This window comes from Zea mays, chromosome 5 (assembly GCF_902167145.1).
Source record: "Zea mays cultivar B73 chromosome 5, Zm-B73-REFERENCE-NAM-5.0, whole genome shotgun sequence".
Lineage (NCBI taxonomy): Eukaryota > Viridiplantae > Streptophyta > Magnoliopsida > Poales > Poaceae > Zea > Zea mays.
In genome coordinates this window covers 168,446,832-168,473,686 of record NC_050100.1, presented here as the reverse complement: position 1 = coordinate 168,473,686, position 26,855 = coordinate 168,446,832, and the positions used below count along the sequence as shown (strand labels likewise).

General features: G+C 45.7%; 1 protein-coding gene across 1 annotated transcript in view; it reads left to right on the top strand.

Moving 5' to 3' along the window:
• The window catches only part of LOC103628657 (uncharacterized), a 101,111-nt gene extending 74,655 nt beyond the window's left edge, over positions 1-26,456 (top strand). Inside the window, exons 2-6 of the mRNA XM_008648823.2 lie at positions 24,649-24,745; positions 25,222-25,644; positions 25,743-25,836; positions 25,939-26,021; positions 26,099-26,456. Of these exons, the coding sequence (XP_008647045.1) occupies positions 24,649-24,745; positions 25,222-25,644; positions 25,743-25,836; positions 25,939-26,021; positions 26,099-26,110 (709 nt within the window). The 3' untranslated portion in view covers positions 26,111-26,456. The remainder of the gene's footprint in view (positions 1-24,648; positions 24,746-25,221; positions 25,645-25,742; positions 25,837-25,938; positions 26,022-26,098) is intronic.
• The last annotated feature ends 399 nt before the right edge of the window (positions 26,457-26,855 follow it).

Here is a 26,855-nt window from a genome sequence, read left to right as displayed (position 1 = left end):
GGCGCACCGAAGGGCCCCTTCGTCTGCATCTTCCTCTGCCACTTCAAAGGGCGGATACGCAGAGTAATAATGAGAGCACATCTCAGACACAGGGAGTCCTTCATGGCCTTCGACAGTAGCCTCAGCAACGTAAAACCAAAATTCATTCCAATTGCCCCACTTGTTGCGGGCGCACGGAACCAACTCCACTACTTGCATTGTGGTCTTGCCGGTCTTCGGCGTGAATGTGCATGACCCGAACTGGGCGACTTCGTCCCCAATCATCCTCTTCTGCCAATGCAAACAATAATACTTCGCAAAAACTTCAACCGACGGCTGTCCGCCGTACGAAGTCGTCGCCCAGACATACTTCGCCAGTGCCACCACGGCATTCGATGTCAACTGATGTATTTGAACGTTGAATCTACGCAGGACTTCGCCAACAAACCAGTGCGCAGGCAAGCGGAGACCGGCGGCGAAGAACGCCTCGAAAACGACCAATTCACCCTCCGGCTCGGGGACCTCCTCCGTCCCCGGAGCACGAGCAACTCCGTCGCCAAAGTAGCCCAATCGCTGCATATCTTCAACGCGGGCTGACGTCATCCGTGACACACCAAAATCAACAGAGTCGCCGGCGCGCAACTCCTCCACCATCAAGCTACTCAACGTCTCCTCAGACGAGGCGGCGGCCGGCGGCGTAGTAGCAGCGGAAGAAGAGGAAGACGGCATTGCTACGTACCGTCGGTGGCGGCGGGCGGTCTGCTTCACTCGAGCCAGAACTCCGGCGAGCAAGAGGACAGCGGAAGAAGAGGAGCAGCAAGACGGCGGGCGGCTAGGGTTTTCACGGAGCGCGGAAGGCAAAGTTCAAACAGCGCCAACCCCCGCCCCCTTTTATAGGCAGGGCGCGACGCTTCGGGAAACCCGCAATCCAACAGTACGCCGTCCATCAACGGTCACATCAAAAACCCTCGCGGAACCACTTCGAGCGAGGGCAGCGTCTCCGCCTTCTAGCGACGTCTTCGGCACCAGGTGACTTTGTCGAACTGGTCCCTCGGAGGGCAAATGTTGGGGCGAAGGCAAAGACGCCACCCTTCGCTCGAGGCCTTCGCTGATAACCGCTGGTCAGACAGAGACAGAACAGGCAGGGACACCCTTCGCTCCATTCGGCACCAGACGAAGACCGGCGACGAAGTCATCCCGCAGCGCGGCCTCGTTCAGCTCTGAGGCCCACGTGTGATCTGGCCCATTGTAACGGGCCCTGCGTGGCCGCCTTTGTGTTGCGGGCCTAATCTGTAAAGGCATGCTTGTAATTACAGCTTGTAACCCTGCTTTATGGGAATATTCTGGGGATAAACTAGGTGTCTGAGGGCACATGCGTCCTTAACACAAGGCGCCGGGCACTCAGATACCTATAAATACCCCCGCACAGTGCCCGTGAGAGGCTAGATTAACAGAGCTATTGCCCCTGAGCATGTAACCCTGTTGTCACCACTGTTCACTCTTGTTGGTTTCTTTGCTGCTGAGAGCAAGTTCCAACAGTGAGCAACCTTCTCGTGCCCTTCATTCGGCCGTTACTGCCCTTTTGTCCACGCAATTCCTCACCGGAGTTGATCCACGCTGCGGTTAGCCCGCCTCGTCGTGTCCCGCGCTCTCTGGTGCTCCTGCGCCGGTGTGGTGCCCACGGTCGGGTTCCTCAGATCGCCCTGAGCGCGCTCGAGCTATTCCCCAAACCCCTAGAGCCTCGCCGTGGCCGTCCCCCTCGGTTCTAGTGAACCCTCGCCGCGAGACTGAGCGGCGCCACTGCACCCGCGTCCGGCCGTCAGCCGTTGGATCTCGGGCGTCCATCCGAGATCGGGCGGTTTAGACTTAACCAGAGCGGATCTAATCTCAGCCCTCCGATCCAGATCCGACCGCTCTTCTCTCTCCCTCTCACCCGCGCCCGTGCCGCTGGGCCTGGCTGGTCAGCCCGCCCTAGTTCACTGACACCTCGTCCCCGCCTGTCAGTCGCGTTCGCACCCGCGCGCGTGTCCGTGGGATATAATCATCTCCGTTGATCTCTGATCCGATGGTCAAGAGCACCCCATACCCCTTCGCGTGCATGTTTTGTTTAAGAGACCCTCGGCTTTTAGGAAATAAACCCGTTGTCCCTAGTTTCCGCGCGCAGGTCCCTGTGTTCTTTTAAACAGCCCCCTGTACTTTTAAATAATGACAAAATTAGACCTAATTTCATATTTTAAACTTCAAAACTTGTTTATTTCATATCTTTTTCATATGAACTCCAAATTTAGTGGTTCAAATTGCAAAATATTCATAAGATTATTCTCTGCCCAAATAAATTATGTTCATCTATAGTATGTACACTTTAATTTTACACCTAGAATATAAGATTAATGTATATGTTGATTTATTCATTTAGTGAAATAAATTAAAGGAAAGCCCTAGAAGTTAAAGTATATTTAATCTTGTGAGATTAATAATATGTATTACATCAATTCATCTCTGATTTAACTTTTAGGTCTCAATAAAATGAATAGAATTAGGTTATGTAATCATGGACAACACTTAAAGAATAATCAACTCCTAAATAAGATTAGTTCATCCTATAATTTAATCTCTTTCTTTGTTTAATTACTACTTTACCTTTTGAGATGTGTTCCAAACACTTAAAGAGTAACCAACTCCTAATTAAGATTAGTTCATTTTATAATTTGATCTCATTCTTCTTTAATTAATACTATACCTTTTTAGTTGTGTTCTGATGTTTGTACATGTTTGATGTGTTGTTCATTTGTACTTTCCAAATGTATTGAATGTATGATTGCTTTATTTAGACAACGAGCAGCCCGTGGTTCCTGAGTGTGTTGCCGAAGATCTCTCTGAGCAACAACCTGGTGAAGGCAAGTGTCCTCAGACCTATCATGTCCTACTTTACTTTATAATTCATTGTCCCGCATTACATTATCGAAACTTAAGTATTGACTAGTCTGTATTTACCTTACCCTTGTTTACCTTTTTGGGTTAATCATGGTTAGCTTATGCTATTGCTTTAACTTAATCAATGAACATGATGTGATAATTTATGAAACGATGATGTTACCCGATGAGGTTCTTGTGATACTTTAGGGGACTCAGGTTGTTTCTTGAGTACCTCTCCATAAGGACCTGTTTGGGGGAGTGACAACCCGGGATAACAGTGCAACCATGAGGGTGGAATGGGACGCCCTTAGCTGATTAATTAGAGGAACCAGAGGAGTAGTTAGCTTCACCGTAGGGCCGTCAATGGGGTCCGTGCACAGTACTTGCTCTGCCGAGGCTGGTTGCAGAGTTTCTCAATTTGGTTTTTTTAGTCACCCTTCCTTTGGGGAGATGTATTATGTTTATCAAACTGGAGAAACCTAACGAGCGACTATGACCTCAGGGAAATCTTTGTAAAGGCTATGTAGTGAGACCCTACTAGGTCACCCTGGTAGTGATCAATGGGGAGGCTAGAACCCCGGGCAGAAAGGGAATCACAACTTGTGGGTAAAGTGTGCGACCTCTGCAGAGTGTTAGAAACTGGTATATCAGACGTGCTCATGGTTATAAGCGGCCTTGGGATCCTCTTTGATTAGAAGAACTTTGGTTACTTTTATGAAGATGGTTAGCAATGATAGTTATCATTTTGAACTCTGGTATTTCCTCTTGGAGGGAGTGCTTCTGGGTAATAACTGGGTTTATTACTAAAAGTTGGCTCTATTTATAGTAATAAAACTTGACCAACTAAAAGCAACTGCTTAACCTTAACTCCACATACAGCTAGTCCACTTTAGCCAAACGGGACAATTGATGAGTATGTTGATGTGTACTCACCCTTGCTTTACAAACCACCCCACCCCCAGGTTGTCCCCACTGTACTCAGTGCTGAGGAGGAGATGTTGGCAACATGGAGGACTTTGAGGATTTCCAGGACTACGATGAGTTCTAGTTTATTTTAGTGGCAAACCCCTAGTTAGCTGTCTGTGTAGGCTTATCTTCTACGTTTCGTTTCTACGCACTTTGATATTAATGTTGAACACTATGGATATGTATTAGACTCTTTGGATGTCTCGGACATCTTGATGTAATTAAAGTACCTTTTCGCTATTTACTTTGAGCATTGTGTAATGATGTCCAATTATGTAATCGCTGTGTACGTGAGTTCTGATCCTGGCACGTACATGGTTCGCATTTGGTTTGCCTTCCAAAATCGGGTGTGGCAGTTGTCTCGGATGGTCGCTCCATGTTCCAATTGACAAAATAATATTGTCATGTATAATAATAAAGCCAACAATAATAAATCATAATGGAACATGAGCATGAATCATAAGTAACATTAACCCAAAAACCAGGTAGAGCAATAACATGACTACCCAATAATTCATTTGTATGCAAGGTGTGGGGTAAAGAAAACTAGGTAACCTATTATATCCCATCAAGTTAACCTAAGCATGTTACGGTGATTATCAAAAACAAGAACATTAATAGGTCAAAGAATGTGATCATGGACACAACTTGCCTTTTACTTGCGATTCCATATGCTTCTCCAAGTTGGGCTTCAGATTCCTCGTGACCTCGCTTCTAATCGTAGCAATACATACAAATAAACAAATAATGTATATGATAACATTACACCAAGATATGAGAACAAACTGCATTAGAATATTCTACGCGTCGCTTCGAAACCGCAGGTTCGAGAACTACTAAATTCGAAGTTTTCTAAGATTTTTTGTTCAATTTTTATATAAAAACATTTCAGATTTATTTTATAAAAACGAGGGACTTCAATGAACTATGGTTCAAATTGTTAGAGGATTAGGGGTCCGAATAAAGAAAAAGGACCCAAGTGTGATGATTCCTAAACAAGAGTGGACGACGGGTTAGTTGTATAAAAGAACAGGGTCTCTTTATGAAAAATACCACGGTTTCACAGGGGGCGCGTAATGATTCATTGGATCCCAAATCCACAGTGATGATTAGGTCCACTCGAAACAATATCGGGTGCTTTAATCTCTGAAAGAGAAATGGCCTCAAACATTTCCTATAATCGATTTTGGTGTTTGACGACCATCATAAACCTTATGGACTAACTAGTTTGCCTAGTTCATCTTTTCTCAGATGCATAAAGTCTGTATACTCATACAAGGAAAATGTCCTTGGGACAATTCTACAAGTTTGGAGCAAAACAGATTTGCACCAACCTGTGGCGCACCGGACTGTCCGGTGCCTAGGCTGGCGCACCCAGCGAACTGGCCGCTCTCGGGAATTTTTAGCGCTCCTCGGCTAAAAATCACCAGACTATCTGGTGTGCATCGGAGCACCGGACTGTCCGGTGTGCCACCAGATTGTCCGGTGCACCACAAGGACAGACGACTTCAACAGTCAATGGCTCCAAACCCCAACGGTCGGCTGACGTGGAACGCACCGGACAATGAACAGTGCCATGTCCGGTGCGCACCGCACTGTCCGGTGTGCCCATCGACAGACAGAACAGTCAACGGCTAGAATAGTGGTTGGAGCTATAAATACTCACCCAACCACCACCATTCAAGTCATCCAAGCTTTCCACTCTCTACACTCAATACAAGAGCAAAGAATACACTCCAAAGACACATTCAAAGCCTTCAATCCTCTTCAAGTGCCATAATCAAGTCAAGTGATCAAAAGTGTTTAGTGACTTGAGAGAGGGTGATTTGTGTTTCAATTGTTGCTTGAAGCGTCCCAATCCTCTAGGACTCAAATGTGATACAATTACTAGTCCCAGGAGGCTAGTAAACACATTTATACATCAGATGATTCCAGATCTGCTTAAACGAGACAAACCTATAAAGGTGGCGAACAACTTTAAGAGTTGGTCCACAACTCGAGACATATCATCAGAGTGGGGCTGAAGCAGCCCGATATACGCAGCGAAGCAAATCAGCGGTCCAACAGCCACAGGCAAGGTTGGGAACAGTCGTAACTCTTACCCGATCTCCTTTTTCTGAAAAACAACAAATAAGCAAGGGTGAGTACAAACGTACTCAGCAGCCCACCTTCACCCGCGGAATGGGGAAATCAGATATAATGCAATGGAATATGTGGAGCTCAGGATATTTTGCAGAAACAGCAATATTTTATGCAGAGTTGTTTTGAAAAACATTTTGTATTTTTGCAAAGCGCATCCTCTCCAAAAGGAGCAGGAAGTTTTTCAGTATTATAACAAAATCCCCTGGACTAAACCATCCAGGTATCTCAGCAGTTTCCCACTTGTTTTCATTTCCAAAAATAGCTACTGGACTTCCCGTCCACCATAGCTCACGGCTCAACTGCCGAACCTTTTTAAAAACCACTTTTCTCAAAAGCATCTCTTTTTTTTGGAAAACAAAACATTAATTGCCATACCATACCAGACTCGTCCATTCCTGTGGACACAGACTATTCGAATAGGTTTTCAAACTCTGCGCAGAGGTGTACACTTTACCACTAGTTCGGCTCTGCGATCCCATGGCCAATGAGACCCGAATCCGACTCTCTTTCTTTCCCCGCACGTCCTAACCTTAACGGTTATCTGGAAGGAGTCAGGCCACCACCATGTCCAAACCGGACAAAACTTTCCCCCTCCTTATCCTCCCGGTGCTCCCCAGCCTTCATAACCATGGGGTTGGACCGTACGAGTTCAGATTGAGTGACTGCCCACACAGTCTCGAGTGGTTGTACTATTAAAGAGTACAGGTAGTGAAGATGACAAACCGGTCCTTATATGAGGGGACAATCCTTCTGCTCACGCCTAAACCAGCTGAGCCAACACCTTAGGCCCTCCCCTAAACCAGGGAGTCCCTGATTATCCCACTCACAAGGTGATAAGGGTGAAAACCCTTCATCACACACATTTTGAAAATCATTTTCTTTTGAAAACTCACACCTGTTCTCAAATCATTTGGAACATATATATTAGGGATTGATTGCGGCAAGCGGTTGGGTGGCCATAATAACTTGTCTCAAAATCATATCATGCATAAAATAACAGGCTGAGGGTTGTGGTTGAAAAATCATAGGTAATTTATGCATCAAAGGGATCCAGTGAGCTTGACGTGCTTATTCGGTGAAGGGGGAAGGGGAGCTCGCGGAACTGGCTTCTGGCTCCACCGCCTAGCGTAGACTCGCGGATCTGGCCTCCACGAGACGGCACGAACGCTCCGATAACTATGCAACATGAACAAGCAAACATACAAACGAGCAAGTATACCAACAAATATTTAGTATAGTGGTCAGAAAAGCGATATATGGATGGGTAGAGTCTTGAGTAGAATCTATGTCATGTGGTGTTGTGATATTACTGGTGGTGGAGCGGAGGTGCTTACCAGGAGGGTGGACTGGAGGCGAAGCGACACTAGGCGTGTAGCCAGCAGAGCAGAGTAACTGAGTGGGTGGGGTGTTTGCCTTGGCTGAGGGTGTTGAGTGTGTGTGGAGAGGGAGAGGGTAGCTGGGTGTATTTATAGCTGGGTGTATGTGGTGTAGCACAGTGAAGTTCACTGTTGGTGAGAATAGTGACGAATGAATCGTCTGACTTAGTATGAACAGGAGAGTTATAGGCAGAATATGGGACAAGAGTATTTTGGGAGTTTTCTAGAATATGGACCATGCTTAAGGGATGACATGGTTGGATAGGGAATAGTTTGATAAGAATTTAGAAACGAGAATTATTGGAATCTGAGTTTGGGAGCCTGGTTCGAAGGAATCTAAAAGTTAAGCGTGCTCAACTTGGAGAAACCTGGAATGGGTGACCAGATGGGATGTTCCCACTGGAAAGAAAATCACACTCACCGGAGTTCGTATGACTGGAATATGGGTCTGGCTGGTCTTAGGTGGACTGGACAACATGATGTATGAGTAGTTGAAATTTGGGGTGATCGGCTAATCGACGAATAGTAACGATGAATAGTGACAATGAAAAAGTTACTAGATATCATCGATGAGTAGTAACGATGATGAATAGTAACAAAGATAAATAGTAACACTGAATAGTAACGATGGTGAATAGTAATGATGAATAGTAACGATGAATAGTGATGGTGAATAGTCGTATGAACAAACGATGAACGATGAATAGGAACTATGAACGAACGATGAACGATGAATAGGAACTATGAATGAACGGACGAACGATCGAATGATCGGACGAACGAACGATCGGAATTTCGGCAGCATAACGGCAGGACAAAGATTATCTGGAAGAACGATGAATAGGGACCATGAACGAACGATGAACGATGAATAGGAACTATGAACGAACGATGAACGATCGAATGATCGAACGAACGAACGATCGGAATTTCGGCAGCATAACGGTAGGAAAAAGATTATTTGGACGAACGAACGGACGAACGATCGAACGATCGGACGAACGAACCATGAACGATCGGACGAACGATCGAACGATCGGACGAACGAACGAACGAACAAACTAAGAACAGGGGACGAACGATCGAAGAACGATCGAACGATCCTTGTGCAAGTGTGTGCTTGTGTGGAACATGGAGTGGGTGTGGGGGGGGAGAGAGTTGCCATGAAATGGCTTGGGGTGGGATGAGAGGAGGCCCTTGCCCCTCTATTTATAGCCATGGTGGGGATTAGGGGGAGGGATGAGAGGATTAGTGGGAGGATGAGAGGATTAGTGGGAGATTAGCATGTATTTGTCTTGTATAAGTGAGATTAGCTTGTAGAGCTCATCGTATGACACTGGAGGCATACGTATACGTATGAGCATGAGAAAAGTTATGAAGAAAATATTTGTAGGGACTTGAAAAATGATTATGAAGGTATTTCTTAGGAATAAAATACTTGGAGATATATCGGTGGAATATTTGGACAGTATTTCTAGAAAGAACTTGAAGGGGATCACTCGGGAAATATCTGGGCGGTATTTCTGGAAGAATTTGAGGGGGATCACTGGAGAAATATCTGGGCAGTATTTCTGAAAAGAAAATGAGGGTGATCACTGGGGAAATATTTGTAGGATATTTGGAGGAGGATTTTGGAGAGAATATAGACCACTATAATTTATTCGCTGATATCAACTCGCAAACAAACATTTTGAAATGAAATTTGAAATTCATTTTGAATTTAGAGTGAGTTTGAGAAAATTTCAAGATTTGAATTTTTGGGATGCTACAAATCTACCCCACTTAAAAGGAATCTCGTCCTCGAGATTCGGCTTAGAAGGGTTATGGGTATAGCTTTACTTCAGCTACATATCTTCACTTTGCGACTCTTCGAGGAGATGGAGCTTCAACAAAATCTGGCCTTTGAGGAGCATCCGGTTGCTGATTGCAAACGCTGATTCTGGCTACTCAAGATCATCTTCAGGCTTCTGGCTTTCGCTTGGCAACTAGCTTATTGAAGAAGCATCGATGCCAACACACAAACCTTTGTCTTGCAAACTCCCACATGGATTCCTTACTTGATTGGTCTTCTGGTGCTTCATCAACAAAACTTGGGTGACCACTTTTCATCCAGAAACTTATATGCTTTGATGATCTGGTCCTCCACAAGCTTGCTACATGCCTTCTTTTTTTTCTCCATAGCAGGAACCTTACTGGAACACTACCCCACTTAAAACGAATGAGGGTAGATCTCTTGAATATTGGGGATTTGAACTCCTTGAAGTACCTCATAACAAGGGTGTTACGGGGCCTTCTGCTATTGTTGCTGCTTGAGCAGGCTGCAGAGGGATGACTGGCACAGGGTTGATTCTGGGAGAACCTTCTTCTTATCTTCTCTTCACTATCTTCTTTTCTCTTCTCACTTTTCACTTTTCACTGCCTCTTTCTTTCTCTTTGCTCTTCCCACTGGAGGAGTCTATCGATGAGTATTACCATCATACAGAGGATGAAACCAAAGACTATGAACCATGTACATCAGTCTTCAACCCAAGAATCACAAGCATTGTGATCTTAGGGGCGAGGGAGTGGGAAAATGGAGTTGCTTGCAATTTGGCAGAGGGGATTTTATCGGGGCTGTTTTTGCTTTGTGCGAGATGGGAGTTGAGGGAGCTGGTGGGGGGTTTATAGGAGAGCGGGGGTGCTCGGGGGGGGGGGTGTGGAGTGGTAGTGATGGAGCAGGTGACACAAGACAGCAGGTGCGACAAGGGGAAGGGGGGTTGTTGCCGGCGACGATGGCGGTAGTGGGTGCGCTGCAAAGGGGGGTGGGCGGCGGTAGTGCGCGGCAAAGGGGGCGGTGGGTAGCGGTAGTGCGCTGCAAAGGGGGCGGTGGGTGGCGGTGGTAGTGCGCATGGAGGCGAGGCATGAGTGTGGGGGGGCACGGGTGAGTGGTGGGGTCAATGACCCTGATGTTTGTTGTCTCTGGTTCCAAGAATCTTTGCCTCTTTGTATGGTAATAACTCCTTCTGTCCTTTTTTCCTGTTTACTTTGACTCAGGGGCAGTGCTTTGATTCTCGCGGTCGGTCCTTTTGATTGAGCGGCTGGACTGGTTTCTTCTGTAGCTTATTTCAGGCTTCGAGGGTAAGCTTCCCGATATCTTCTTGGGTAAGGCACTTTTCTCTTGAGATGGGTTAAGATGAGAATGGAAGCATAAGGTAAGGATTAGCTCTAATTTGTGATCTATGTTTTTAGAGAAAACCTTTTTAAGAAAAACGAAAAGAAAACACACAAGCTCAGCAATGATAAGCACAAACAATTCAAATGTTTTGAATAAGGGAAGAATAGAGTTTTTCCAAAGCACGGACTACTCAAATTCGGGGGCTAAGCATAACTACTACTGCTCAGCTCCTGAATTGAGGACTATGCTAACCAGGACTTATGAGCACTAACGTTAAAGCATCACATATGCACTCAAAAGAGGAGAAAACATCAAGCGAAATTCATTTTGAAATGCCCTAGGGGGGCCACACAATTAGAGTTTTGCAAAACACGAGTCTACACGATTACCTTTCATACATGCAGGGCTCTAGCCAAAGTGAAGAAAAACTTCACTACCCAATGCATGCAGAGGACTGGGCATAACTAACTTCAGACCAGGCAGCTTCTCTTCTGGCAGGGCTGGCACGCAACTTCAATCTGAGACATCTCCTAGATGGGTCAAGAGGGAGCTGATGTTGATGACTTCTTCCGGCGGCGACTGAGATGGCAAGACGCGGTCGAACTCTTCTTCAAGCTGGACTGGCTCTTGTAGCTCCTCAGAGGGCGGTGGTGCTGGCGGGGTGCTTGCAGCTTCTTCCTTGACCTCAAGAGACGGTGCTGGAATCTTCTTCATGGTGAGGGGCTCAAACAACTCTGGCGGGGAATCTTGGGAGGACTTGGGGTGCTCTTGCTTATTCATAGCCTGAGGGAAGACTGGAATTCCTTCCAAGACTATGGCTCCTTCCGGGAGTTCCCAAGCCTTCTTCTCTCCTCTGTTAGAGACCGGGTGACCTTCAAGAATCTGGGGATCTTCAGCTCTCATGGGTTGAACAGGGTTGGATGGAGCGGGCTCTTGGATCCGCAGGGCTCTACGTTGGTTATGGGTTACCAAGTAGGCCTCCATCAACTTCTGGACGTGCTCATCCTTGGCTTGCTTCAGGGCTTCAACAGCAATGACTTCACGACTTTCCAAGGCAGCTACACGGGCTTGAGCTGAGGTGAGATCCACATGGAGCTTACGGTTGAGCTTCTCTGCATCTTCTGCTCGGCAATCATCTGACGGTGGTGCCGAGCCAAGAAATCATACTGCGCATCCAGGGTGAGCAGGTATGCAGTGAGGTACACGACTGAGGGGTCGTCCTCAAGCAGCTGCTGCTCTTCCAATGCACGCATCCTGGCCATCCAAACGGGACGGTTTCTCTGAAAGGGCGGAAAGAACCTGAGCGGTGTGTCGGCCACTTCTTCTTCATAGATCTGACACAGGGCCCTCAATGCCTTGCGAGCGACGACTTGGTAGGTGTCTCTGAATCTGTGCCCAGCAGCAGTGACACTCCATTCCACATGGTGTGGACTGGATCCAATGTATACAGTCATGACACACTTCTCTGTGCCATGCTCGACGAATTCGCGGCCATCATACTCTGGCTGGCTCCTGATTCCGAGGCGAACTGTACATGCTCTCAGCAACTTGGGGAAACCATCTTCATTCTGGCAAAAGCTGGTTTGGCAGCGAACCTCCATTTGACTTCTGAGAGAAGGAAAGGGGGAAAGCATTTTTGAAATGAAGGGATGAGAGCAAGAATATTTTTTTAAGAAAATAGTTTGGACTCAAAAACTTTTGATCAGGCTAAGGGTTACGTCCTGCGGCCAACCTAACAGCTCTGATACCACCTGAAGCGTCCCAATCCTCTGGGACTCAAATGTGATACAATTACTAGTCCCAGGAGGCTAGTAAACACATTTATACATCAGATGATTCCAGATCTGCTTAAACGAGACAAACCTATAAAGGTGGCGAACAACTTTAAGAGTTGGTCCACAACTCGAGACATATCATCAGAGTGGGGCTGAAGCAGCCCGATATACGCAGCGAAGCAAATCAGCGGTCCAACAGCCACAGGCAAGGTTGGGAACAGTCATAACTCTTACCCGATCTCCTTTTTCTGAAAAACAACAAATAAGCAAGGGTGAGTACAAACGTACTCAGCAGCCCACCTTCACCCGCGGAATGGGGAAATCAGATATAATGCATGGAATATGTGGAGCTCAGGATATTTTGCAGAAACAGCAATATTTTATGCAGAGTTGTTTTGAAAAACATTTTGTATTTTTGCAAAGCGCATCCTCTCCAAAAGGAGCAGGAAGTTTTTCAGTATTATAACAAAATCCTCTGGACTAAACCATCCAGGTATCTCAGCAGTTTCCCACTTGTTTTCATTTCCAAAAATAGCTACTGGACTTCCCGTCCACCATAGCTCACGGCTCAACTGCCGAACCTTTTTAAAAACCACTTTTCTCAAAAGCATCTCTTTTTTTTGGAAAACAAAACATTAATTGCCATACCATACCAGACTCGTCCATTCCTGTGGACACAGACTATTCGAATAGGTTTTCAAACTCTGCGCAGAGGTGTACACTTTACCACTAGTTCGGCTCTGCGATCCCATGGCCAATGAGACCCGAATCCGACTCTCTTTCTTTCCCCACACGTCCTAACCTTAACGGTTATCCGGAAGGAGTCAGGCCACCACCATGTCCAAACCGGACAAAACTTTCCCCCTCCTTATCCTCCTGGTGCTCCCCAGCCTTCATAACCCTGGGGTTGGACCGTACGAGTTCAGATTGAGTGACTGCCCACACAGTCTCGAGTGGTTGTACTATTAAAGAGTACAGGTAGTGAAGATGACAAACCGGTCCTTATATGAGGGGACAATCCTTCTGCTCACGCCTAAACCAGCTGAGCCAACACCTTAGGCCCTCCCCTAAACCAGGGAGTCCCTGATTATCCCACTCACAAGGTGATAAGGGTGAAAACCCTTCATCACACACATTTTGAAAATCATTTTCTTTTGAAAACTCACACCTGTTCTCAAATCATTTGGAACATATATATCAGGGATTGATTGCGGCAAGCGGTTGGGTGGCCATAATAACTTGTCTCAAAATCATATCATGCATAAAATAACAGGCTGAGGGTTGTGGTTGAAAAATCATAGGTAATTTATGCATCAAAGGGATCCAGTGAGCTTGTCGTGCTTATTCGGCGAAGGGGGAAGGGGAGCTCGCGGAACTGGCTTCTGGCTCCACCGCCTAGCGTAGACTCGCGGATCTGGCCTCCACGAGACGGCACGAATGCTCCAATAACTATGCAACATGAACAAGCAAACATACAAACGAGCAAGTATACCAACAAATATTTAGTATAGTGGTCAGAAAAGCGATATATGGATGGGTAGAGTCTTGAGTAGAATCTATGTCATGTGGTGTTGTGATATTACTGGTGGTGGAGCGGAGGTGCTTACCAGGAGGGTGGACTGGAGGCGAAGCGACACTAGGCGTGTAGCCGGCAGAGCAGAGTAACTGAGTGGGTGGGGTGTTTGCCTTGGCTGAGGGTGTTGAGTGTGTGTGGAGAGGGAGAGGGTAGCTGGGTGTATTTATAGTTGGGTGTATGTGGTGTAGCACAGTGAAGTTCACTGTTGGTGAGAATAGTGACGAATGAATCGTCTGACTTAGTATGAACAGGAGAGTTATAGGCAGAATATGGGACAAGAGTATTTTGGGAGTTTTCTAGAATATGGACCATGCTTAAGGGATGACATGGTTGGATAGGGAATAGTTTGATAAGAATTTAGAAACGAGAATTATTGGAATCTGAGTTTGGGAGCCTGGTTCGAAGGAATCTAAAAGTTAAGCGTGCTCAACTTGGAGAAACCTGGAATGGGTGACCAGATGGGAAGTTCCCACTGGAAAGAAAATCACACTCACCGGAGTTCGTATGACTGGAATATGGGTCTGGCTGGTCTTAGGTGGACTGGACAACATGATGTATGAGTAGTTGAAATTTGGGGTGATCGGCTAATCGACGAATAGTAACGATGAATAGTGACGACGAAAAAGTTACTAGATATCATCGATGAGTAGTAACGATGATGAATATTAACAAAGATGAATAGTAACACTGAATAGTAACGATGGTGAATAGTAACGATGAATAGTGATGGTGAATAGTCGTATGAACGAACGATGAACGATGAATAGGAACTATGAACGAACGATGAACGATGAATAGGAACTATGAATGAACGGACGAACGATCGAATGATCGGACGAACGAACGATCGGAATTTCGGCAGCATAACGGCAGGACAAAGATTATCTAGAAGAACGATGAATAGGGACCATGAACGAACGATGAACGATGAATAGGAACTATGAACGAACGATGAACGATCGAATGATCGAACGAACGAACGATCGGAATTTCGACAGCATAACGGTAGGAAAAAGATTATTTGGACGAACGAACGGACGAACGATCGAACGATCGGACGAACGAACCATGAACGATCGGACGAACGATCGAACGATCGGACGAACGAACGAACGAACAAACTAAGAACAGGGGACGAACGATCGAAGAACGATCGAACGATCCTTGTGCAAGTGTGTGCTTGTGTGGAACATGGAGTGGGTGTGTGGGGGGGAGAGAGTTGCCATGAAATGGCTTGGGGTCGGATGAGAGGAGGCCCTTGCCCCTCTATTTATAGCCATGGTGGGGGATTAGGGGGAGGGATGAGAGGATTAGTGGGAGGATGAGAGGATTAGTGGGAGATTAGCATGTATTTGTCTTGTATAAGTGAGATTAGCTTGTAGAGCTCATCGTATGACACTGGAGGCATACGTATACGTATGAGCATGAGAAAAGTTATGAAGAAAATATTTATAGGGACTTGAAAAATGATTATGAAGGTATTTCTTAGGAATAAAATACTTGGAGATATATCGGTGGAATATTTGGATAGTATTTCTGGAAAGAACTTGAAGGGGATTTCTGGAAGAATTTGAGGGGGATCACTGGAGAAATATCTGGGCAGTATTTCTGAAAACAAAATGAGGGTGATCACTGGGGAAATATTTGTAGGATATTTTGAGGAGGATTTTGGAGAGAATATAGACCACTATAATTTATTCGCTGATATCAACTCGCAAACAAACATTTTGAAATGAAATTTGAAATTCATTTTGAATTTGGAGTGAGTTTGAGAAAATTTCAAGATTTGAATTTTTGGGATGCTACATTGCTCTTGTTGCTTGGTTGCTTTCTTATTCTCCTTCTAAACTTTCCAAGTGTTTTGTAAAGCAAGAAAGAGACACTTAATTGTGTGGTTATCCTTGTGGGGGTATTAGTGACCCGTGAGATAAAGAAGAAGCACTCGACCGGTCTAGATGACCGATTGAGAGAGGGAAAGGGTTGAAATAAACCCGGCCTTTGTGGTCTCCTCAACGGGGAGTAGGTTCTTTGGAACCGGACCTCAGGAAACAAATCACCATGTCCACTTGTGTTGATCTTCACCATTCGATTTGTTTCTTCCCTCTCCTCTCACTTAAAGTTCTCTTGCTCATATTGTTTGAGTTAGCTCCCAAAGTTATCCGCATTAATTGAGCAACTCATAGCAAGAAGAACTATCTTCCGCACTCTGAATTCACAATTATTTATTTCTAACCCTAACCCCATGTAAAGTGTGTGTTCAAAGTTTATAATTTTCAGGGTCCGCCTATTCACCCTCCCTCTAGGAGACTTTCAATCTCGATCGTCCATCACAGATCGATGGCAACCCGCACATCCCCCGCCCATGACGGCTGGCAACTGCGGTGCTAGGCTGTACCGTGGTGGTGCCATAGCCGGAGGATGCCTACTCCATGCACCTGGCTCCATCTCGTGACCTGAATGGCTCTACACGAAGCCTTCCATACCCTGATATTTATAGACCTCCACATAGCCCCAAGTATCTTGCTCCGTCACCCGACCATGGTGAGTAGCGGCACTACCCATGCACTAAGCGATTCCCGGCATCCTAATAACCAATCCGAGATAAACCTGGTACATGTGACGGAAGAGATGAGGCGGACATGAGGTGGGAACCTTACCGGCATCCAGAGATGACACATGGCCTACCATGGTGTGCGGAGGTCATGCGGTGCCGAAGAACTACGGTGAGAGATTCCGTGGGCTCGGGTCTATCTCCGCGTGAGAAAAACACACGAAAATATTCTTCGTGTCCCCATGATGCGCCCTGGCACCCGCATGTTACTCCGACGACGGCGTATTCAGCGACACACCCATGACAGCGAGCACGACCCTCTTTCTCTCTGTCGCCTCCTTTCTGAGGGCGGTGACTACGGACAACGTGGCTCATGGGTGCACATGGAGAGACGATTTTGTGGACCTAGTATTATACCCTGGATTCTAGTTGATCCGAGCTTGTAACAACTTCTCCCGTCGGCAGTAGAGTTTGTTACAGAATCCATGCTCACGCTTCGGTTTCGAGAAGATCTTATCGTGGGAGATGATCCTGGAACGTAGGTCCCACTTGACAGTGACTCGGACGACGACATCCAGCGTGTGCGAGCACTGGCGAATCGGTCCCACAAATCAACATGCTCCCGTGGCTGCGATGGCGGTGGAGAGTTGGGTTGGGCTTGTGGTTAGTTGGGCTGGAAGTTGGCCCAATGCACGTGGTTGTTTCTTTTTTCTATTTTCATTTTTTGTTTTTTTAAATTTTAAACTCAAAATTCGAATCTTGTTTTGAACACTAGTTAAATGTAGCAAGCATAACTCCTACATGAGATGCAAATTCACTTTATTTATTATTATTATTGATTAGTTTACTTATTTAAGCAAAATTTTCAAAGGTGATACACACCAAAATAGTTATCCTTTTGGAATGTATAACCCTAATTAAAAGAACATTCACAATTACATATTTAACTTATCCAAAAATATAATGTATAATGTATATTCACTATTAAGAGACATTTGAACTAAAATCCTTAGAGAATATTTATAACTTTATATTTCAACAAAAGGGATAACTAATTCTTATCGGGATCTTTTTATTAGAAATCGTATTTATTTTAGAATAAGTAATTTTAAGGTAAGGGAGTTCTTATTAAAATATATTTTGATTCACAATCTTTTGGACAATCTTACTAAAATCCCAAAATAAGATTTTAGGTGTCCCGCCACTAGAAATCGATTTCTAGTGGCAGTTTTCTTAAGAAACCTCCACTAGAAATCATTTTTATCCTTAGTTTTTTTAGTTTTTCAAATGACATCAGATGATAAAACTACCAAAATAAGATCTCAAAAAGTTATGAAACTTTGTAATTGACAACTTTTTATTTGAAATCATCTCGGCACTCAAAAATTGCATTCGAATTTGTCAAATTCAAAATGCAAATTTTGCAAACGACCTCGAATGGAAAAAATTTCAAAATAAAAGTTGTAGAACTTGAAAAGTTATTCAACTTTGTAGTTGACAACTTTTTTGTTTGAATTTATTTACGACCTCAAATAGTCAATTTACGCTCAGTTGGTTTGTAGTACGAGGGCAACAAAACTGTAATCTAAGCAAAAGGGAATGTACAGTGGAGAGACATCAAAACGGTTTTTCAAGCACAAGAGACAACTAAGAGACTATATTATACAATGGAGTGTCAATAAATGTAATCTATTAATAAATGCAGAAGTAAATGTGCTTATACTGCATCGGATCAATAGAACAAACGACGAATTCATATAGTGGGAAGTGAGGCGTCTGTTGCTACTTGGGTTACGATCAAGAGACGTCTCTTCACGGAGAGACGGTTCCACGATTTTTTTTGCAAATACCCTATTTAAACATATTAAGAGTCTCTACATTAAACACCACTATACATGTTCTAAGACACATCATAGGTGGAGTGGTAGAGGAGGCTTTGCGCAAGGGTGAGGTTGGTGGTGGGTTAAATTCCGAGCTGCCTCATAGCTGTGAATTTTGCAGAAAATTATTGTGACTTATGACTTCGATGGAGACGAGCAGGACTCCTCAACTTAAAATATTTTTTGTTATTTTAAAAAAAAACTTATTTTATGTTTTTCTAGAAATTATTAGTAGTGTCGGTTTTATTACGTCGACAGCAAGTGAAAATCGATTTTCACTCTCGATTTTTCTACGTTGATCGTTAATATAAATCGATTTTCACTGACGGTTCTCAATTAATCGTTTGTGGAAACTGATATTTCTACTAGCTCATAGCACTGACGGTTATAAAAAACGTCAGCATAAATAGGTTCACATCCTCTTTTATAGAGTTTCTATCTATTAGTGAGAGTTGGATTCTCGAGAGGCGAATTACAATTCCGAGAGGAGGATCAAAGGGGGCAATTGCTTGGCGGCCAGTGACGAGGGGATGCAATGCAACGCAACACTAGCTCCCCCAATCACGCCACGCACGCCTCTCCCTGTTTCCATCTCTCGGTTGGTGTGTTTTGGTGTTGCATGCTGTCCCTGAGCATGCACTGCCCAGCCTGCACTGTGCCCTGCTGTTGGCCCCCTCCCCTGCACAGATTCCCCTTCTGCAAACCGAGGAGGCTATAGCTGAAAGGTTCGCATGTCTCTCACTCACCCGCTCTCTCCTGCACTGCACTGCACTGCATGTTTTGCTTTGTATTGTACTGTAGCCATCTCCCCTCTCACTCACACACTACCCTTTCTGTCTCTACCTACGTGTACATACACCGTGGTTGCTTTATTCCTGTTTTCCCGAGTCTCAGACGACGGCGACGCAAGACCAGACCAGCAGGGCACGGTGAAGAACGACGACGGGACCGCAGCACACCTCTCGTCCGTTTCCTTCCTGCACTACTGCGGCGCCAGCGCCAGCGCCACCTCCCTTTGATTTGTCCGTCCGTCCGTCCCCGGTCCCCTGCTGCCGGCCACGGAAGGAAGGCAACGCGCATGGCAGTAGCTTTGCTAGCTTGCCGGCGGCCGGCGTGCAGTGCAGGTGCAGCTTGCTAGCGTGCGTGCGTGCTTTTGCTTGCTCGTCTCGTCGAGAATCTTATGGTCACCAGGGCCAGCTCCGCGCGCGCGTGTCGTCCAGATCCAGACGTGAGACGTCCGGTCCGGCCAGTCGTCCTCTCCTCCGCGCCCATCCCATCCCATCCTCTCCCAGCAGCCTCCCTTGCGCGGGCGGGTAGGGCACTCTGCCATGCAAGATTCCGGCATCTATGCCGTTCTCGCTCTGGGTGCTTTCTAGCCTGGCTGCTGTCGATCGGTGATGGAATTTGTCCTACTGCTGCCTGCTTGGCTACTCCCCATGGCTGGCTGGAGCTGTAGCTGGAGATGGAGTCGTAACGTACCGGCAGCTGTCTAGTGTGTAGGACTTGGACGTGATGACATGACGCAAAGGAAAAGAAATTTGTACCTCTGCGCTCCTGTGCTTGGCCCAATTTTTTCTCGGGCCATCTCCTCAAGTGGACTCCAGCTCTTTCTTTGAGTTTTTAAGGCTTGCAGCCGGCCCACGTGGTAAAAATGGTCAAGTATGCATGTCATTATGTCAATCTACTATCAATGTAGGGATGGAAAATCGGATAGGATTAGCATGAAATCGGATTCTAATATCATTTTTACAATGTTTCAATTTAGATTTCAATACGGGATATAGACCTTTCTAAACAGTGTTCCGGATTCGAATTTCTGGTACGAATGTATGTACTCACCTCAACTTAAGTATATGATGTTCAATTCAACGTAGAAGAATGGAATTTTACTACTAAGTTCATCAAGAACATAAGTAAAATCAAATCAAAGCAGGCTTGTAATAATCTCAAATATCGAAGTAAACTGAATTGCACTAAATAGTATTTAATAAAATAACAGGTTAAGTGAAGAAATTTAAGTAAGAACGATAAGCAACAAGAAAACGTTTATATAAGTAGAGAATAAAGTATGTAGCTGTTGTTGCGAAACAATATTGCGATACGTAAAGTATTATAAAGAGAGAGAGAGATCAGGTAGTAGGTCGCCAGTCATGCTAAATCTAGGTATGACAGGGAACTAGCCCACACGCACTTTGAGTGATTCAAGTCGTTATGTGGGTATATCCTCTTACTACTCATGGATTGATGAATATAAAGATGGAGAACGGATCATCAAGACCTCCTAGCTCCTCCACATCTCTTAGTTATGGTGAAAGTTCTAGCCTAGTAGTTCTAATCTACCTTTATACCTGCTCTTGGTGTAGTGTGAACTCTATCGACTCAAACTAACCCTATAGGAGAAAGTGTGTATGTCTAACATGGGATTCCCTTAAACGTTACACTATCCTCCCTTTTATAGTGTAAGGGAGGAGAGAGAGGTTACATTTGTCAAACCTTGGACCCCTAACTAAGACCCAACTACCTCATTCATATCATGTCCTCGTAATCGTAGAAAGTCATGCCTCTTATCACAACACAGTCTTGTAACACCCTAAATTTGGGGGCATAAATATTTTTTTCTAATATCTACCAAATTCATGTGTTGCCTTCTTTCTCCTCTTCCTTTTTGCTCTTTTCTTTTCCTTTCAAAGTAATAGAGGGATTTATTTTGAAATCATGTATCAAGAAAACCCTAAGGAAGTCGTGTGATGTTGCACCATGTTCAAGCGCACATTTTGTTTTGCTTGCTACATATGTTTGAAGTGCATTCATCTTGTTTTAGGTTTTGTGTTCGAGTTTGGGAATTGGATAGGAGAGTTTATGTAAAAGAAAAGAAAAGGGAAAGAGGGGATGGAAGACTCGCCTAGACCATCTTGGCCCAGCCACGCTGGACTCCCCGATAGCCCACCCTACGCCCTCTCCTCCCCACCCCCTACGAGGTCAAGCCCTACGGTCGTGGTCGATCCACCTCCGCTCGCGGCCCACGCCCTGCCAGCGGCCCACAAGCGCGCACACCCCCTCTGTGCGGCCCATCTGCAACTGAAGCCGCCCCGCTCACCCGCATCGGACGCGCAAGCGCACTGCGCGCTAGCCGCTGCTGCCCCTAGTGCCTGCATGTCAGTCGCACGACTACCACTATACCTCTTCCCAACTGGTCTCTCCACTCCATGCGCACCAGCACTCGCCCACAACGCCCTGAAATTAGGAACTGACGCCCCCTACCTTGCCCCACAATAGCACCCCGCCCAACTCTCTTCACCACACGCTCACCCCTCGCGCAGAACCGCCCCGCCCGGAGCCGTCGTAGCCGGAGCCGAGCGTCGCTGTGCCACTGTCCGCCGAAGCGCTGATCGCGCGCTCATCGCCTGTCTGCGCCAAGCCCTACACAATCATTCACGCTCTGCCCTCATCATCGACATTGCGCTCGTCCCACCCGCACGGTAGAGCTTCGTATACCCCACCTCTCTTCCTCGCTCTCTGCCTACCCCCCTCCCCCTTGCCATCGCTTGGCGCTATGGCAAGGCGCTGCTCGCCTAGCCTCAGGCCTACGCGGCCATGGTGCGATCGTCCGCCCCCGCACACTCCTTCCCATGCGTCTAGGCCCTCTCTCCTCTCCTCTTATCAGGCACTGCACAATAGCAACACTATTGCACGCGCAAATTTGACCCCCCCTCTCGTCGCTTCCCTGCAGCCCCTCCCCACACGTCAAGGCACGCGGCTAGTGCGTGTCGGTGTGCTCGTCAAACACCGACACATCGTTGCCTAGCCCCGAGCCCAATCCTCAAGTGCATAGCCTCACCGTCGCGGTCATCTCCGCTGTATAGAAAACATCATCTACCCCTGCGCATAGGCCACTACTCGCCTCACGCGCCGATCTCCTAACCCCTACGTAGCCGACCGAGCGGCCACGACGAATCCGCCTAGCCCAGCCCCTCGCGGTCGATGCTCACCGCATTCATGCCTCGCATCACGTCGCGTGTCGCCGCAGTGCCGCGCTCGTCGTCGTGCTCGTGTCGCTGTCGCATCCACGTTCACGTACGCTCAACACGTCATAGGGACTCCGACGACGTCCGTCTACCCCTAGACGTCACCCGTCTACCCCTCCTCTCTCCCTGCTCATCATGCGTCGTGCGCACTGCTCACCTCGTCGCGATAGCGCCTCGCCTCGTCGTCCGGAACTTGTCCTTGCCTTGCTGCGCGCGACCATAGTTTAGACCATTCGCTTAGCGTAAACACGATGCCTCTCGACCGTAGTTTTGACCATCGCGGTTCCTTTTCTCGCGTAATTGTAAATGTGAGCTCTATGCTACGTTGTATATTTAATCGACCTATTCTTTTGTATGGTGTATTGTTTCTTTCTATTTGAAAAATGTTGAATATATGTTTGCACTCACATAGATAATGATCTGTTTGTGCAATTTGAAGGAGTTGAAGGAGAATACCCTAAGGAGTAGTTGTTTGGTGAAGGTAAGTGCCCTCTGACCAATTTATGTCCTATTCACATGATAATTCATTTCCTCGCATTACATAATTGAAACATAAGGATTGACTAGTTTCTATTCATTTTGTCCTTGATTACCTTTTTGGGTTAGAACATTTATGATTAGCTTTATGCTAGCTCTCTATTTTAATCAATAAACAAGATGAGGTTACTTTATGATACATTGTTTATTATGGATATGATTATGATCTTGTGACACTAAAGGAGGCTTGGGTTGTTTGTCGAGTACTTCTTTGTAAGGACCGGTTCGTTAGATGACCACCTGGGAAAAAGTGCAACCATGAGGGTGGAATGGGACACCCTTAGCTAATTAATTAGAGGAACATGTGGTATAGTTTGCTTAGTTGTCGTGTCGTCAATGGGGTTGCAGTACTCGCTCTGCCGAGAGTGGTTCGCGCCCCTTGGGGAGGGGTACTGTTTTTCACAACCTTTAGGAAACCTAACAGGCGGCTATACCCTAAGAGAATCTTTGTAAAGACGACATAGTGAAACCTTGCCAACTCACCTTGGAAGTGTTTAAGGGTCCGAGATCCGGTGAGCCAGACATCAAGCAAAAATGGACATACAATCAAAGAGTAAGGAGCAGTTATTTGCCGGGTGGATTGATCAGAGCTGCAAGGGGAGACTCGGTTATGGTGCGATAAAGAGCTTGCTTCAATGCTCTTGCGCCTAACTAAAACTATTTAGAAAGACTAGTGAGCAAGTGCCACGGATCCGCGTGTACGGAACGGATCCAGAGTTAGGATGCAGCAAGAAAACGGTTGCGCTTCAGCGCAACGGATCTAGCAAGTTAGGATGCGCGTGACTAACGCGGGATCACGACTTGTGGGTAAAGATGCGCAACCTCTACAGAGGGTTAGAAACTGATACATCAGTCATGCTCACAGTTATGAGCAGCCTTAGGAGCTCCTTTGATTAGAGATACTCTAGATACAATGGTTATTGTTGATGATGATGGCTCTATTAATGATGATTCTAAGTATGAATTCTGGTATTTCCTCTATGAGGAGGTACTCTTTGGATTAATAACTTGTGTTTATGATAAAACTTGGCTTCTATTAATGACTGAAACTTGACAAAGTAGAAGCATCCTGCTATGAGACTAACTCCACATAAAGCTAGCCCACTAGGAATTGGTTTTTTAACTTCCTACGATTTTTTAACTTCCTACAGCTTTTATAAGAAACCGTAGAAAATAAATAACTTTCGAGAGGCAACTGGTAGCTCTAGTAAATAAACATAACTTCCTACGGTATTTTTATAAAAGCTGTAGTAAGTTAGCTTTCACATGCTGACTCGTGTGTTCGGTCAAGCGAGCCGCTAACTTCCTAGAGGCGGCCGTAAAAAATAAGCATGGACAGCTAACTTCCTACGGCCTCCTCTAGGAAGTTAGCTTTTAGTTGCTGACTAACTTCATACGGTCGACTCTAGGAAGTTAACTGCCCATGCTAACTTCCTACGGCCTCCTCTAGGAAGTTAGATTTCAGCTTTTGACCAGCCAAACGAAAAGCTAACTTCCTACGGCTGCCTCTAGGAAGTTAGCATGAGCAGCTAACTTCCTACGACCTCCTCTAGGAAGTTAGATTTCAACGTTTGACCAGTCAAACAAAAAGCTTACTTCCTACGGCCTGCTCTAGGAAGTTATTTAACTTCCTAGAGTACATGTACAAACTCTAGTAAGTTATGTAACTTTCTACGGCTTTACTCTAGGAAGTTAAATTTTTTTATCTTAAACCCCTACTCAATCTTATCCTCTTCTCACTCTCCTCTCTCACTCCTGTGTCTTCCACCAGGACGAAGCCGCCGCCGGCGCGCCCGCTCCCGCCCGCCGCGCCCGGCGCCGTCTCCTTCCTCTCCTCGCTAGGGATGAAAACGGGACGGGAAATTCCCGTACCGTCCCGTTTCGAATACTGTTTTTCCCGATCGTTTTCGAATTGTTCGGGAACCGATTAGAAACGGTACGAAAACGATTTAGCTAGTTTTTCGACCGTTTTCGTATTTTTCGTTTCCAAGTCGTGCTAATACCGTTTTCTACTGTTTTATATAATATGATATAGATCTAGCATATAATTTATTTAAGTTATAGACTTTTGTTGTGTTCAAGTGAATGAATTAACGAAAAGTAAATGTTATAATTACTCTAACTAATATGAATGATGAAAAAGAGTTATTTGTGTATTTCTATATCTTAAAAATTAGGCAATACACCACTTTATTATGTTTTTGTTAAAACTACAAAATAGTTATCTTTCCGACTATAGTTTATCGTTTTCAAATAACCGACAATTTCGATCCCGTATTTCAACCGTTGGTTTTCGTTTTCGTTTTCGTCCCGACCAAAAAATATGAAAACAAAAACAATTTAGCTGTTTTTTAATCATTTTGGACCGCTACTCCTCGCCGCACGCCCTCCTGCGCGTACCTGGCTCGCCCGCGCCGCCGTGGAATGCGTGTGTCGTCTCTGCTTGTCTCAGCGAGCGGGTGATAACATCCATGCCCTTCGCCCTGTTGCCGCAGGGACTGGATCGCAGCTGCTCTTGTACGAGGTGGGTGCTGCCAGGCTCGTTGCGTCGTTCCGAGCGTTCGACGGGGTGCGCGTCCACGGCATCGAGCCCCGGAGCGGAGGCCCCGGCTGTCCCAGCTACACGCTTGCGTTGTTTGGTGAGAGGAGGGTGAAGCTATTCTCCCTCGGATTCGGTGTTGAAGCAGATGGCGGCGAGGCGCGGCTGGAGCTGGAGCAGATGCTCCCGGGGTTTGACCATTGGGTGCTCGACACTCGTTTCCTTGAGGTACCAGTACCACGCTTGGTTCACGCTCTTACTGTGGAGTCTGGAGAGGAGCTTTTCGTTTTTACCAACCTCACATGGTCGCTACGGCTCCGGCGCAGGTCGATGGGCTGCTTGCGATTGGTCTGAGTGACAATTCAGTAGCGCTGTGGGATCTGAGCAAGCGTGCGTTGGTTACCCGAGTGAAGTCTCCAGGTTTATTAACTATGCATCTCCATGCTAACTTTGGTCCAATCGGCACAACCTGTGCTAAATTCCTCGTTCACCTTTGCTTACAAAGTTGCCTTATGGGTGCAGAGAAGTGCCTTCTATATTCCATGAGAATGTGGGGAGACTCTGTTAGAGAGTTTCTTGTTGCATCCGGGACCATTTTAAACGAGGTAAGCTTCCCAAACTCTGTTAGAGGACATTCATATTCATCAGAAATATAGCTCTCAATGTTAGTCTTATTTTCCAGATTCTCATATGAAAATTGGCACCACAAGTTCTGGGATCCTTTATGGTATGCTCCAATGAAGGAGATACTTCTGATGTAAACAGTCCCAAAATTATGAATCCTGATGATAGTCAGCACATGTCAGTTCATCTTGGTAGGCTCAAGGAGCATGAAGGCTCAATATTCCGAATAGCTTGGTCCTCCGATGGATCAAAGTTTATGTCTATTTCTGATGACCGTAGGTTGGTTTATTTCAATTTGGGCTCTCAGTGACTGCACCAGGAACTTTTTTAGACTACCTTTCATGAGACTTTTGTGATGTAATTGATAAGACTATGGATTTAAATATTGTTATGTGATTGTGTGTGAGATGTTTTATGTTAAAATATGGTGTGCTATATAGTTGTTGATATATTTGTTATGTTGTGAAATGTGGTGTAAAATAAAAATAAACAGTATTTGTAATGTTGGTCAAATTAACTTCCTAGGGGCTACAGTCAGCTGTAGAAAGTCAGTCGTAGTAAGTTAGTCAGCTGACGGCATGAAGCTACTAACTTCTGAGAACCTATTAACTTCCGAGAGGCTTCTTTGGCTGTAGAAAGTTAGCTAACTTCCTAAAGGGCTCTAGGAAGTTAAGCTAACTTCTGAGAAAAAATTTCCGAGAGCCAAACTTCCGACGAGATGATTTAACTTCCGAGAGTTTAGCTAACTTTCTAGAGTTTAGGGCTAACTTCCTAGGGTTTCGGCTCTAGAAAGTTTACTATTTTGGTGTAGTGGC